At 47.1% G+C, this 15,005-nt stretch overlaps 1 protein-coding gene across 6 annotated transcripts in view; it reads right to left on the bottom strand.

Moving 5' to 3' along the window:
* The window catches only part of LOC147262606 (thyrotropin-releasing hormone-degrading ectoenzyme-like), a 129,453-nt gene that overhangs the window by 16,429 nt on the left and 98,019 nt on the right, over nucleotides 1-15,005 (bottom strand). For 2 of the 6 annotated variants that reach the window (XR_015112426.1, XM_086201627.1), the window contains exons 17-19: nucleotides 12,736-12,903; nucleotides 10,864-11,004; nucleotides 10,703-10,784 (exon numbers count right to left, since the gene is read on the bottom strand). Coding sequence is in view for 4 of the 6 variants with exons in the window: in XM_086201627.1 (XP_086057753.1) it covers nucleotides 10,703-10,784; nucleotides 10,864-11,004; nucleotides 12,736-12,903 (391 nt within the window). In the remaining 2 variants the exon portion in view is untranslated. The other 4 variants (XR_015112427.1, XM_086201629.1, XM_086201626.1 and 1 more) reach the window with 4 other exon arrangements.

Here is a 15,005-nt window from a genome sequence, read left to right as displayed (position 1 = left end):
GAATTTAATTTCTCTTCAGCTTCATTCACACACACCTCCAACAAACCTGGATTCAAGGGTTTGGATCTGTGTGTGTGTGTGTGTGTGTGTTAGCCTACACACTCGTTTCAAACTAACTTCTTAATGAGTCATGATGTTGACAACAAAACCACTGAGTTTGACCTCCTGAAAGCTGTATTTGTTTGTTCTGGTGAGGCGGTGAAGTCACAGGATGAGGCTGAGGCCCAAACCCCGGTTCTGCGTCACTCTGGTTCCCTGGCATCGGTGCCGGTTGCCGGCAGAAGGCCCATGACTCAATTCCCAGAGTGCACCTGGACTCTGGCGTGCGAGGGCGGACCTCGTCTGCTGCTCAGTTGTTAGTCTCTCTGGTGAATAATGAAGGAGGAACGCCCCCACAAGTCTGCCGTGCCAGGAGATGTTGTGATGTCACAGGTGCTCAGCGATCGAGTGTCTGACCTCAGTCTCAGCTCATGTCTCCTCACACCTCAATCAGGTGGTTTTCCCTCCGTCATCACCTCAGTGTGACTCGCAGGAAGAGCCAGCCACGTTAGCCTCAAGCTAGCGGACACTGAGCGCTAACAGCAGCTAAACCGAGTGGTTTTGTAACGCTGTACTTGTAATTTGTCGGCTCAAACCAACAAATCTAGACACGCCCCCTGATGATGATGGTGATGATGATGAAGAAACATCCAGAACCTTCACGTCAAACATGGACAGAAATATGACGCGAGCAGTTTTGTTACATTAGCGGTTCTGTTGTAAAATAAACTCCAATGACTGTAGAGAAGCCGTTACCATAGTAACCCTGGATTACACTTGTTATCAGAAAATGAATAATAGTTTTTCTTCTCCGTGCGTGTGTGTGTGTGTGTGTGTGTGTGTGTGTGTGTGTGTTATCTAAAATGGGATTCTCTGAACAGACAGAAGCCATTTAGAATAATAACCTACTGCTGCTCTTATTCTGTCTCCTCCCTCCTTTGGTCCACTTTTCCATCTTCATCTCCTCCTCTTTCTCCTGCCCTTTCAGATGCCCTTCATCCCTCCCTCCTTCACTCCTCTTCCTTTACCCTCCTGTCTCAGTTTGACCTCCTTCCCCGTTGTTTTCCATTCTCTCCTCTTCCCTTTGCTTCTGCTGCCTTCCCTTCTTCACCAGGTTCTCACTTCCTCCTCTTCATTTGTCCTTCTAATATCCTTACATCCATCTTTTCCAGGTCTCTTCATCCTGTTCGTACCCTGAATGCATTGACATCTCCCTCCTTCCCTCTTCTCTTCCCTTCATCCCTCCTTCCTTCCCTCATCCTTTTTTTACTCTTCCCCAGGTTTTATCTGCATCGCAACTGTTTATTCCTGCTCGTTTCCCCCTTTTTTATTACTTGGTCCCTTCTTTGTTCCTTCTATTCTTCCTTGCCTTTCTTCCTGTTATTCTTTTCTTCCTCTCTTGCTTTCCCCCGCCATTCCATTTTTGTTTCCTTCTTTATTTGTCCTTTTCATGTCCCTCCATCCACCTTTCAGTTCTCCTCATCCTAATCCTGTCTTCGATGCACTGGTTTTCTCTCTGTTCCTTGTTCCTTTCCCCTCCATCCCTCTTTCCTTCTCTCGTCACCATCGTCATCCTCGTTCCTTTGAAACCGCTCTCACCTTGTTGCTTCTTCGCCTCCTCCTCCTCGAGCCCATCTTCCTTTTGTCAAGGCGACGCCAGGAAGCGTGCGGAGACTCAGCTCAGTTACAGAATCATTTCTGTGCTACTGATAGAGGGAGGCCCGGCTGGCGGGCTGACGAGGGTCGAGGGAGCCGACACAAGGAGGAGGGCAGGTTGAGGGATGAGCTCAGCCACAAACAAGAGAACAATATTCTTCAGGACTGACTGAAGCGTGACGGATGTGAACAGGGTCGATGATGTGGTGGCGAGCAGGACTCTGAGCCTGGTATCAGTGGCACCCACCATCCGCACACCGCCGGTTTACACAGGGTTCCATGATACGTCTTTGGTCATCAGATAACAGGCGGCAGGGAGAACCTGGTTGCTCACACCTGGATCTGTGCCGTGTCTTCAGGTGAGTCCAGCGACCACCTATTAAAGGGCCCCGACCAGAGTAGTCGTGTCAGCCTGGTGCCTGATTTGTTTAGCGGCAGTGAATCCTAACACCGACCAGTTCTTCATCAGATCCACCAGTAAACACCAGACTGGTGGATGGTGGAGGTTCAGTTCTACATCAGATCCACCAGTAAACACCAGACTGGTGGATGTTGGAGGTTCAGTTCTACATCAGATCCACCAGTAAACACCAGACTGGTGGATGGTGGAGGTTCAGTTCTACATCAGATCCACCAGTAAACACCAGACTGGTGGATGGTGGAGGTTCAGTTCTACATCAGATCCACCAGTAAACACCAGACTGGTGGATGTTGGAGGTTCAGTTCTACATCAGATCCACCAGTAAACACCAGACTGGTGGATGTTGGAGGTTCAGTTCTACATCAGATCCACCAGTAAACACCAGACCGGTGGATGGTGGAGGTTCAGTTCTACATCAGATCCACCAGTAAACACCAGACTGGTGGATGGTGGAGGTTCAGTTCTACATCAGATCCACCAGTAAACACCAGACCGGTGGATGTTGGAGGTTCAGTTCTACGTCAGATCCACCAGTAAACACCAGACTGGTTCAGTTCTACGTCAGATCCACCAGTAAACACCAGACTGGTTCAGTTCTACATCAGATCCACCAGTAAACACCAGACCGGTGGATGGTGGAGGTTCAGTTCTACGTCAGATCCACCAGTAAACACCAGACTGGTGGATGGTGGAGGTTCAGTTCTACATCAGATCCACCAGTAAACACTAGACCGGTGGATGGTGGAGGTTCAGTTCTACATCAGATCCACCAGTAAACACCAGACCAGTGGATGTTGGAGGTTCAGTTCTACATCATATCCACCGGTAAACACCAGACTGGTGGATGGTGGAGGTTCAGTTCTACATCAGATCCACCAGTAAACACCAGACCGTTGGATGGTGGAGGTTCAGGTCTACATCAGATCCACCAGTAAACACCAGACCAGTGGATGTTGGAGTGGTGGACTCTTAAAAACCTGGGTTGACCTGGTGACCTTGAAGTCATGTGACCTTGGTGTAGTTCCTCCATAGGCTAACGTTAGCTTAGCACTGCTAACTGTTCCATTTAAACTTCAATAACCGCACATTTTACTTCTTTATGGTGCACTGACACACAATATAAAACACTAACCATGGAAACCCTGTGACCGTCCCCCCTGTGCTGCTCAGTTAACAGAGTGTAGGAGCTCAGCTGCTGCTTCAACAGCAGCTTTCACTTCTTTCCAGTACGACGTCTGTGTTCGACATGATGAACGTGAATAGCATCTCCTCGTCTACTCACGAAGGGCGAGGGGTCACTCAGTAGGGGTCAGCGGTTTACGAGGGTCTGTGCAGCAGGGAGGGGGGTATCGGTTAGCATCACCTCAGCTCATCCATCTGCCAATTTTACTGCAAAAAATGAATAAAACGGTTTAAATTCCTGTCAAAACCTGCTGAAAATCAGATATTTGTTTGCAGCAGTCACAGAAATGCAAACTTTACATATTTTTATTGCACCTTTTTAAAACCATTTCATCGTCTACAAAATACCCTCAAATGTTTATTCATAAGTCTCGTGTTTCAATTTTGAAGAAGTGAGGACTTCTTAAAATAGAAGTCAGTGCTCATCAGGAACCGTGAACTGAACCAGACCCAACACACCTGAGGTTAACCATTTTAATATCATCCAATCAGAAAACACAAGACATCACAGCAGCGCAAACAGGGAGCAGGTTCCAGATATTCCCCGTGACTTCCTGTCCCCCACTCATATCTTGGACCCGTCATCATCACCACTGTTATCATGACCATGTAAATCACCTTCGTCAGATTCTCCTCATCACGCGTGTATAGTTTACAGGGTTTATTGTACATAGGGCGGATGTGTGCTTTTTGTCTGTAAACCAAATTTCCCTGAAAGGACAATAAAGGTTCAAAATGCACAGAATAATTAGCATAATTTGATTTTTCACATCAATACGGACTCATCAGATTCACCTTCCTTCTCCATCATAATCATAATGAGCACTTCATTATCGTGAAGCAGTCGTCTTCACCAGCACCGCTGTTACCTTCCTCATCTTCCTCTCACGCACACACACACACACACCCACGCACACACACACACAGGACACACACTGTATAGAAGCAGGCAGACCCATTAATTCATATATGGCTCAAGTATTAACATCAACGCTGGAACTAACAGAGGAGGAATTCCTTCAAGTCTCTGTTCACCAGGGCGAAGGTCATCAGACCTTCCCACAGTTCGTGATGGTTCGTCTGGGTCCTTTTCCAGGATTCACACCAGTCCCCGCAGATAAAATATCCATCGCTTTCTCGTGTTCTCATGTCCAGATCAGCGCTCCTCAAAGACTGGACTTTATAAGTCCGTCCACACAACGTTTACACCTCTGAGAGGGTACGAGCAGACAGTCCGATTCTGGGAAATCCATCACGCTGAAGATTCCGTCACGCCATAAGTGCCCATCATAGCGTACCATCCCTGCTGCCGTCGCACCGTTAGCTCCATTATCCTCACAGAAGCTCCAACAACTGTCCCTCCACCGCTCCGTCACGTCTGATGTAGAGGCACGCTCCGTCGTTCAACAACATCTGACTCTTCTTCGTGTGCAAACAATACCATTGCGCCACTGAAGGATTAATCCCCCCGCAAAATGAAGAGCCTTGCAACGTCCCGTCAACTTAATTCATCCGTCATCTGCACGGTGAACTTTACTTGCGAGACCTTCCCCCACGCTGCAGAATCCAGAAGAATCAACCGTGGTGTCCATCACGCAGGCCCGCGAGTCATGGAAATATCCCTGTGACGACCTGCTTGTGTCCCTCATATCCCTGTATGAACACGTTCATGGAAAAAGCAACATCATCTGCAAATAACGACACTAAAAGGTTTCTGTTAGCCTGATAATCTGATAGGCTTTTCATCCACCAAAATCTTCTTTTCTGGTTCCACTCATCTGCCCCTTCATTCATCCACACTGGGATGGACAAAGGGTGTATTGACAGCTAACCTTTGATTAGCTACAAAAATATGTTGTGTTTATTTCAGTTTCTGTCCTGTCCAGCAGCTGAGGCCAGCGTCTGATCATCTCATCTGACTCATCTCATAACTTCTTGGTTTGTGCTTTCGATTGGTGACACCACAGGAGCAGTTGGTCAAAGGCTTCATCTCCAAAGGTTACAGCCAAAGCAAAGGTTGTCATGGCAACTCTTCAGAGGGGAAATTGCTACCCGCTAATCTTCAAAAATTAATCAATTTCAATGTCAATTGAAACATCCCCTCTTCGGATACAAGGGCGGATTTAATGAACAGCTCTTTAGTTCTGGTGCTAACTGCTAAGTTGGTCTTTGTTTGTCCAACTGTTAGCTGAGAACGTGCTAGTTAAGAGCCATGCTACTACTGTCCAAATGCCAGCGGTGCGAGAAGAAACAATTTGAGTTTGAAAAACCTGCATGCAGAGCCGCTCTATAGTTCTAAGGCAGTACTTGGGATTCGTGTAGCAGTCGGTTCAAGACCGCCAGCTTTGCCCTGGACTTCCACTTTTAATGTTTGGAAAAGCTCTTCATGCTCTCAAGCAGTTGCTGCGTCTCCAGTTTGGTTCACTCTGGAGGATGTTGGGCCAGGGATCATCTCCAGGTCGGTGTGTCCAAATGTCACGTGAGGGGAGTCTGGAACTGCGTGGCGCTTCAGTGGCCGGACACCTCCGTTGTCTGGTACGACGTGACAACTGCTACTTTGGCTGCTGCCTTGAACCGAGGGGGACATTTGGGATTTGTGGCCATGTTACGAAGGACCAGAGAAAAAGAAAGTACGCATCACTGGCCTGGAGATGTAAAAGACAGCACAAGAATACACCGACTGGCAGGAACAGAATGTTTGGCAGCCTCAATTCAGGGAACGAGGAGGGGGAGACCTTTCTGACAAGTCAAAAACAGACTTAAAAAAGAAAATCAAACTGTTAAATGACATTTTGGTGACGAGTGCTGCCGTCAGTGGTCGGGTCGGCGTAGCAAGCAGCGGAAAGGAGCGATTTGATTTGACGTCCGCTCCTGACCAGGTGTAAGATTCGATTCTGAATTGTAACATTCAATTCGCCACTTTTCTGCAAAAACACGTTTAAAGGAGATGATCGGAAATTAATTGATGGGTACGTTTAATTCACAGGTACTGTTTTGTTGGGGAAAGTTTCTTTTCCTTAATTGTTGACTGAATGCCCAATTTAATACCCTCCTCTATGGTATCGGCTGATTCCTTTGCATCAGAATCGATTTATCCGTTTGAATGCTTGATAAACTCCATCAAGCCACAACACAACATCACTGCTGCTCAGTAATTACATCAAAACACTTAATATTCAAAGAATATTTTTGAAGAGATTTCAAACCCACTGACATTTTCCAAACTGCTGGAGTTTTTGATGATGAAAAAACAAACAAAGATGCTCTTTAATTCAAGCTGAAGCAGTTTGAATGTTGTGGCGTGTTAATGAGTCTGAATGAGTCCTCCGAGTGCTCTGATCAGAGGATGCAGAGTCCATGTAGTGTTAATTACAGCTCTGTTCAATAACCCACATGCAGCTGACTGCTGGGAGATCTGCCCTTTGCTGTCAGCTGGTTTAATGTAGGAAAAACAAGAAGGTATGATTTGGACTGTTGGAGCTGGTTTAGTTGTGGGATTTGGATCTGTAGTCCGGTCACAGAGCAACAAACCTGTCTGCCTCCTTAAAACTTGTCTGGAGATTCTGTATGTTGGCTTCAGATTGAAGCACAGATGTGTTCGTGGTCTGTTTGGGCTCAGTTCAGTTGCCTTAAACAAGGTGGAATAGTCGAAGGTTCCTTTTGTTCATGTTCAGAATTTTGGACTTTTAACTTGGAGTTATGGCACCTTCACACAAACCCTCCCTGAATCAAACGTCACATCACAAAATATATCACTTTAAATTAAAGAAGACCATCAAAATGGTGTAAAAACTTTTCAAATACACAATTACTTCCTATCAAAAGTGGTTATTTGTACCCAAATTATGATTTTTACCAAAGTGTTCCAAGTGGTTTTCTGCTTAAATCTCACCTGACCTCAACAGCAGTGACACATCATGAATTATTACTGATCAACAGTTCCGGAGGCCTCATCGCCGATCACCAGTAGGTTGCTGTGCGAGGGGAGCATGCTAATGCTTCACGTCAGACGGGTGTAAAACGTACACGAGTCTTCGGGAAGGAGACTTGGTGGTTCATGACAGACAAAACAATTCTTGGGGCTGAAGGTCACTAAGGCAGCAGAGGGATTTCAAGTCTAATTTTTAACAAAATGTTTTACAGTCAGAAATGTTGAAGTCTTGTTGCGTTGTATCAGAACGTTAGCAGACCGTAACAGCTGGACTTTAAAGACCAAACATTTGCAAAATGCTTAATGTTAAGAGTTGCTGGCTGTCATTTTAAGAACCTGTCATTGTTGTTGCTTGACGTCAGAGCAAACTAACGTGCTGCAGCCTTCGCCAGCCTTCAGAAGAATCTGCCAGTTTGGACTCTAGCTGCTAGCTAGCAATGCTAGCCCGTGTTTTTCAAAGCACAGAGATACCAGATCAGCCTCGTTTCCAAGAAATCATGATGACTCCATCTGAATGAAATATGTGCAATCAAATTTCTTTAAAAGCAGAACCAGTGGAGAAAACCAGCCAAATAACCAAGTCTTTCTTTTCCCTCAGCTTTTTTCTGTCAGTCCGACTGCATCTTTAAGCTAGCGGTGCATTAGCAATAGTTTAGCAGTCTCTGCGCTAGCTAGCTGGCATAGCGTTAGCCAAGGGAAGGGCTCGGAGGTTTCCGCAGCCATTGGTAGAACTGCCGCCGGTGGAGGCGGTGCCAGCGAACGTTTCCTTCCACAATCTCCAGTGCGCGTGGTAAAGCAGGCCCCGCCCCCACGCCGCTGGACTGGATGAAATCCTTTAACTGAACAAGGGAATAATGACGGGGTGAGGGAGGTGGAAAAATGAGGATGAAGGAAACAAGGTATAAGTTAGATAATTAAAACCAACAAATTACAAATGAAAGCCCTCACAAATCTGCAGGGTTCCTCGGAGTCTTAGAGGAACTCCCAATGTGAGAGGAAATCCATGAGAAGAGTCCCGAGTTCCCCTTCAGCCCAGCATCATGGTGAGAGGGCGGCGCCCCGCTCACCCTCGCCCTACACCAACTCCTGGCCTGGCCCTTGTTAGCGAATGCTACATTAGCAAGTACTCGCATCATCTCCTTGTTGGAGGCAACAGGAGCACCGCGGTTGAGCCTACGGTGGCTCAGGTCAGCCACCTGCAGAGGACAGGAAGTGAGGAGGAAGTTTCCCGTATGAGAGGAGCGGTTAATGACGTTGAGGAGAAACTTTGTTGAAGGAGGAACAATCATTTCTCTTGCAGAGTGAAGGACTGAAGAGGAAACTTGGTGTCATCCTGAGTTTGACAGATTCACTGGAGCAGTGGAGCAAATCCAGCCCTTCAATTTACTCTAACACTGTTAACTCTGCTCCCCTCCACTTTCTTCTCCACCATCAATTTCCTGTTTCTTGTCCTGCCCTCTTAAACTCTTCCTCACAGTTTCGACTCTTATAATCTTCACTTTCCACGATCATCTTTCCCCTCTTTGACTCCAACTGCGTTTGTGTAGCAGACGGAGGCGAGCTTTAACAACCTCTAACGAAAAGGCATCTTTATTTTGACTTGCAGAAACATTTTTGTAATTCAGGGTTTCCATTTTAACGTGCTGATTCTTGTTAGAGGCTGCTGGTTACCATACCAACAGGACGGCTACTTATCTCTAAAAACATTGTCCCAGAAAGCTCACAGCACAAAAAAGAGAGAAAACAACCTTTTATGTTTGTAGCAAATGGAAAATGTGAGGATGTGAACTTTAGGGAATAGGATTCAATTGTTCTGTCCCTCCTCTGAAGTGTTTGACATGTTTCTTCTTCTTTCATTTTCCTCTTGTTTCTACCTCGTCTCTTCAGAGAAGCATTTTTAAATAAAACATCAATAAATATGTTGCCTAGCCGCTCTTAATAAAACGAACAGACAGTTGAGGCTCTGCTCGCTGGGACAATTAGTGGGAGGTTTTGAATCGTCATCCCCTGGAGGGATGACCAGAGAACACATTACCACGGCGATTAATCTGGAGAATCTGCAGTTTAAATGTGAGGCTCCAACATCCGTCACAGTGGCGGAGCAGGAAACCTGCTTCTCCGAGGCGAAGGACCACGTCAGTGACTGTCATACTTCAGAGGGAGGCCAACGAGGAGAAGCTGCGATCGATGTATTACAGAACATTTCTGACGGTTAGGCCCTCTTCAGTCTGGCTTTTGTCTGCAGTGGGAACGTCAGCACTGATGTCACCAGGAGCAGCGTTCTGACACCCTTCAGTCAACCAAGTCCTTTCAAAGCTTCCCCAAAGAGTTCAGCTGAAAGACCCATGTGGAACGGCTGATGCCAGCACAGCCCATTAGCATCTGAGTGGTCGGTGAAACTCCCTAACGACCACCCCTGAAACTCCCTGACACCGCACAACGACTGTCGTTTGGGGAGGCCAGGTGAGTCTCGGGAGGGTCGTTTCCACCACAATAGCACTGACCACTCCCACATAGGTTTATAAGCTGGAGCTTCCACACTCTTCACTAGAACTGAAGAAGCCTCTAAGATGAGAGGGGAAACGTCTTCAAGATAAACTTACGTCCAGTTGACCAGATTTTACTTCGCTTCGATTCAGTCAGCGTCGAGTGTTTGTGACGTCTCACCTGAGACACCAAAACCAACCCAGCTTTTTCTCCGGCGGTGAAGCGCTTGTGTCCGCACCACCAACAGTCTGACAAGGCACTTCACCTTTCAACATTTTTGTTACTGGTCACAAAGTTAAAAAATATTGTTAAAATGCAGCCAGTCGCTGTCACATTTATCCAGTCGTCCAATCACAGTGGAGGTGGGGCGGGACAAACGGTCACATCCTACACATTAGAGTGCTGAGCTCTCATTCACAAACTCTCATTTCTTTACTTCAGCCAGAGCGAGGACCTGAGGAAGTACCAGGTGTTGTACTTGTACTTCCAGATACTCCGCACCTGCAAAGCGCTCTACCACACCTCCAGCTGGTGGGTTCGACAAATCTGCATGAGCAGAGCAGCAGAAACCACTGGCAGCTTTCATGCTGATAGTTCCACCTCCAGTAATTAGGGAAGTACGTGATTGGCTCTCGACCAGGTCCTGAGGGAAACATCAGCCTGTTTGCTGGAGCTGAGCAGGTTCACAGTTGCTTTCTCTCTAAAACTGCCGCATTTAAAACCAACCTTTTGCAGTCAAAATGGTAAATTGTGTCTTAGGAAGGTGACAACGAGGCATCCAGATCGTCTGATCATTTTGAGGTGTTGGAAAATAAATCCGTATTACTTTAACGCTTGCTGTCCTAAATCAGCTGGAGCCGAGAACTGATGTTCGCCAGGTCTGGGGGGCCAAACATCTCGTGACATAAAAAGACCTTTGCTTCACTGAAGTCCTGAAAACAGGAAGTGAGGAGGAGCCAACTGCTGCCGTCTGTGTGAGTGTTTACCTCGTTGAGTTCTCTCTCGGTGTTCAGGAACTCCGTGACTCCACTGATGAGCTTCGAGTTCATGAACAGCGCTTCACCATAACTGGACACAGAGTCAGAGACACGTTTAGACACGGCGGCGGACGCAAGGACAGCTGGACAACCGAGGGACCGTCTCTCACCGTGCATTCAGGACGTCCCACTTCTCTCGGAAGTATCTCCAGGCCAGGTTTCGACCCTGCGGGTTCCTGCCAACGTGGATGATGACGTCGATCACGTCCTGCTCAGGGACCAGGTCAGAGGTCAGAGACAGGTTCAGCAACCTGCCGGACCCAGAGACACACAGGTCAAATAACAGCACTCGCAGCAGCACGTCTGCCGGTGGAAGATGAACGGAACGGCTGGTTTAAAACAGTTCAGTCCAAAAAGTGCTCAAACTGTATCTTTTACAATGTTCACACTTTTAATGCGCAGCAAATCCCAGGGTTCATCAGGAGGAAGTCCGACCTCAGGAGGGTTCCCTGGGAAACTCACCTGGAACGCATTGCACCTGCAGCCTGACTATAAATGAGCTGGGATTCTGAACCAAAATGGAACGAATGAATAAACAAGAATTTAAAACTGTCGGCTTGCTAGATTTATCTTGTCCTCGTCTTTATCGTCTTCCAAAGCCACGGTATTAAACTGCCAAATAAACAAACGCAGGCTCTATATCTGCTGATGTAATTTGGGGAGAAAATTACATTTTATTTTGCTGCGAGCTCGTCCGTTATTGAGGGATTTACAGAAACCTGCTAATAACAGACGGTTTGGCTGCAGCATCCTGACAATGTGGATGCTGCAACACGCTTCCTATGGTGCTTCTGAAGAGCAAAACGAAGAGGCGCAGCGGAATGTTTCAGACTTTACCTTCATCTTTTCTTACTTTCTGGTTGTAACTGTATTTTTGTGACTGTGTGTGTGTGTGTGTGTGTGTGTGTTGTAGCTGCCATCTTTTCATTAAACCACCAAATCAATTTTCCTCTCTTTTCCTACAATCCCTCTGTGCCGAAACTATTTCTTGTGTGACCAATCACGACATCTCTGTGCAGTGTTTTTATATATACTTTGAGCTTTTGTGTTTGTGTGTGTGTGTGTGTGTGTTATATGAACACGCCGTACCGGCTCTCTGATTGTAGAACAGTTAACTACGGCTGGGAAATCAATACCTGACACACTCATCGATCCGTCTCGCTACACACTTCTGAGTGTGTATGAGACCCTATTTTTCTCAGCGAGATGTTGCACCAGTTAGCTCCAGATAAAACATTCTTCTTCCACACACGCACACACGTTTGTTAAGGTTTTGATGTTGCAGCTCAGTAAAGCAATCAAAACCGGGGATTGTTTGGCTTCGTGCTGCTTGAAAGGGCTCATGGAAGATGTGGGAGTGGGCTGCTGAAAACTATTTCATTGAAAAACTGAAAACCACTTGTAATGTTGTGTCAATCAATAATTTTATATTAGCAGTCGATCGAGCGGCTGCGTGGGAAGTAAGCAGTGGATAACTTGCCCTGGGGAGTGTTTAAGGGTCCGTGGTTCGGCCTCACAGCTCTCATGACGCTCGTCGTTAGCTAGCGGGCTCTTTTAAACGCGCCGCTGACCGGACGGCCAAGTGGAGCGCCAAGCAGCTGCAGAACCACAAACGGTTCTCAGGACTTCCATTCTTCAGTTGGACCTGAAGCGAGAGGCCAGTTTCTACTGTTTGTCCGGCTCCATGCTACAGTTGCTGTCGTCGCCGCAGCTTCAGCTCAGTGATGTCATTTCAATGGACTACGCTCGGTGGCCGTGCACCTCCACAGAGGGCTGCAATCAGACCTCCCACCTGGGCGGATCACGAGAGCCCCCTCCAACAGGACACATTTCTAGCAACAAAACATCAGAAAAGGTCCCAAACAGAGACTGAGACGAATACGCCACGTTGGACCTGCTTCGAACGTGTTTATGAACGACCTTGTAAGTGGAACTGAGCTGATGAGATCCATTAGAGACTCAGCATGATGGCGCCACCGGACCTGTTGAGGAGGAAGGTGTTGTCCGAGCAGGTCAGAGCCTCCAGCAGGATCTTCTTCTCTGAGACGGCGTTGGACGAGTGAAACTTCATCCAGATGAACTCCCACACGTCCTCGTCCATCAGACTGACCCCGGTGCAGTAAACAATGTCTCGGATGTTGGGGGGGATCCTACAGAGATAATGACGGAACAAGTCGTTCAGCTCGGGATGCAGTTTTACATTTCATGGGAAACATTTGACTTGAGCTCTTTGCAGTTGGAGCTGCGGGGGACGTAATAAAACCAGAAAACCCAGCTAAGATGGGTCTGCAGGGGGAACCAGCACTCTCTCAGGAACCGTTCTCCAACCCTGCCCTACACTTGCATCATAAAACCAAGAGACACCCTGGAGACACGCTTGCAGTAACTGGAACTCCTGCAGGCCAAATGGTTTACTGTGTTGGAATACGTTCACAGCACAGGAAGGAATACTACTACAGCGAGTACGCTCTGTGAATTAGCGCTTGTGGTAAATGTGGGTGCCTATCTTAAGTCATTTATGGTAGTTGGGTCATGTGATCTCTTGTCGTTTACTATGTTTACAAGCAGGTCCAAACTGATCACACTGATCAGTTGTGAGCTGCTAGCATGGATCCCTGAACACCTGTGCACATGGTGAGAAACCCGATGACGAATATTTCTGGAAACAAAACTACAGATCCCAGCTCCACGGCAGCCAGGTTGATGGTCGTCAGGGCTGTCATGGACGACACAACCTGTAACCTCGGTGTCAGCGGCTCCTTCAAGTTCTCTTCTACGTAGCATGGAACTCATATCTAGATAATGAAGAGGGCTGTATTTTAGGGTGTGGCTACCTCGCTGCCATGGCAACCTGATCCACCATCTTATCCACACCGGCAACAAATAGCGACGGCAAAAACTGGGAGCTTGTGAACAAACGGATGATGTCATGCTGATTACTTCCTCTCACTTTGGACCAGACTCGACTCTCAACCGGAGCGTATCTCTTACGGGAAAGTTGCTATATTTGGGCCACTTCCTGCGTTATTAGAGTCTGTTATTTGAACGTAGATGGATCAGATTTGGGGAGTTAACCTCCTCACCTCGTCGGCACTCCTCTCACCTCTCAAAGCCACGTTGGGCTCTAAGAAGAACCAAGGATAAACTTAGCATTAATAACGCTTAGCATGCTGTCATCTGAGACGAGCGCCGCGGCAGGTCGGAACCACTTGACCGCGCTCGTGTCAAGTCCTTTAAATGATTCATCCAAGCGGCAAAGTCATTTTCAAAACTCAGGTTGACATTTAGACTGCAGGCAGACAGAAAGACACAGGGACAGATGGAAGGAGCAGATGGCGGAGAAACATGTTTACTGTCAGGGTTTGATGCCGAGGAGGGAGAGATATTTCATTTTACTGAATAAAACATCTTCTACAGACGCTTAAAACACACACACACACACACACACACACACAGTGTCAGTGTGTTAGCAGAGAGTCCTGGGACGCCATTTTATTTTCACCTGAGTAAATCTGTAGATGAAGATCGTTACGTAACAGTTGTGGGTTCTGATCACGATAATATCATGGTAGGTCATTAATGGCACCCATACAGACCAAGCGGAGCAGAACCTGGGGAGGTCAGGAGCGCTGGTCATGATGGCGGATGTATGACATAACCAGGACATAAATGAGCCTTAAGTCATTAAGAAAGAGGGAGGAAGTAGAACAAGAGAAGACACAAGTGATTCAAATTTCAAAATAAAAGAGAAACGAACTGAACCGGAGACGACAAGCCCAACACTGAAGGTCCAGAGCTAATGAGCAGCAGTCTAAACTGGACTGTGGAGTATCAATACGCCACACACACGTAAAAATAGGTTTTATTTCATACCCAGTCAGCAATAACCAGAAGGTCTGTGTGTGTGCCAGGGATTCCACATGTTGTGAGGACATGAATACAAAGTTTTATTACGGAGACTTGCCACCACATTAGGGGTCACAGTGCCAAAAAATCATTAATTTTAGTGTGAAGACGTTGCTTTAAGGTTCAGGTTCAGGTTCAGGTCAGATGAGCGGCGGTTACGCCGAGCCGCCAGGAAGTTAATGTATGTTAATGTAACGTGTAACGTCCTCTGAGGTGATGGAAACGGAGTGTGTGTGTTTGTAAGTGGAGCATCTCTAAAATGATTTCCCAGGTCAGTGAATGATGTAATTGTCCCTGCATCACTCTCTCCCTCTCCCCTCCCTCTCTCTCACTCAAACACACACAC

This window comes from Aulostomus chinensis, chromosome 4 (genome assembly GCF_037954235.1).
Source record: "Aulostomus chinensis isolate RoL2024-O1b breed Wild chromosome 4, RoL_Achi_v1.0, whole genome shotgun sequence".
NCBI lineage: Eukaryota > Metazoa > Chordata > Actinopteri > Syngnathiformes > Aulostomidae > Aulostomus > Aulostomus chinensis.
This window is presented reverse-complemented; position numbering and strand designations above follow the sequence as displayed.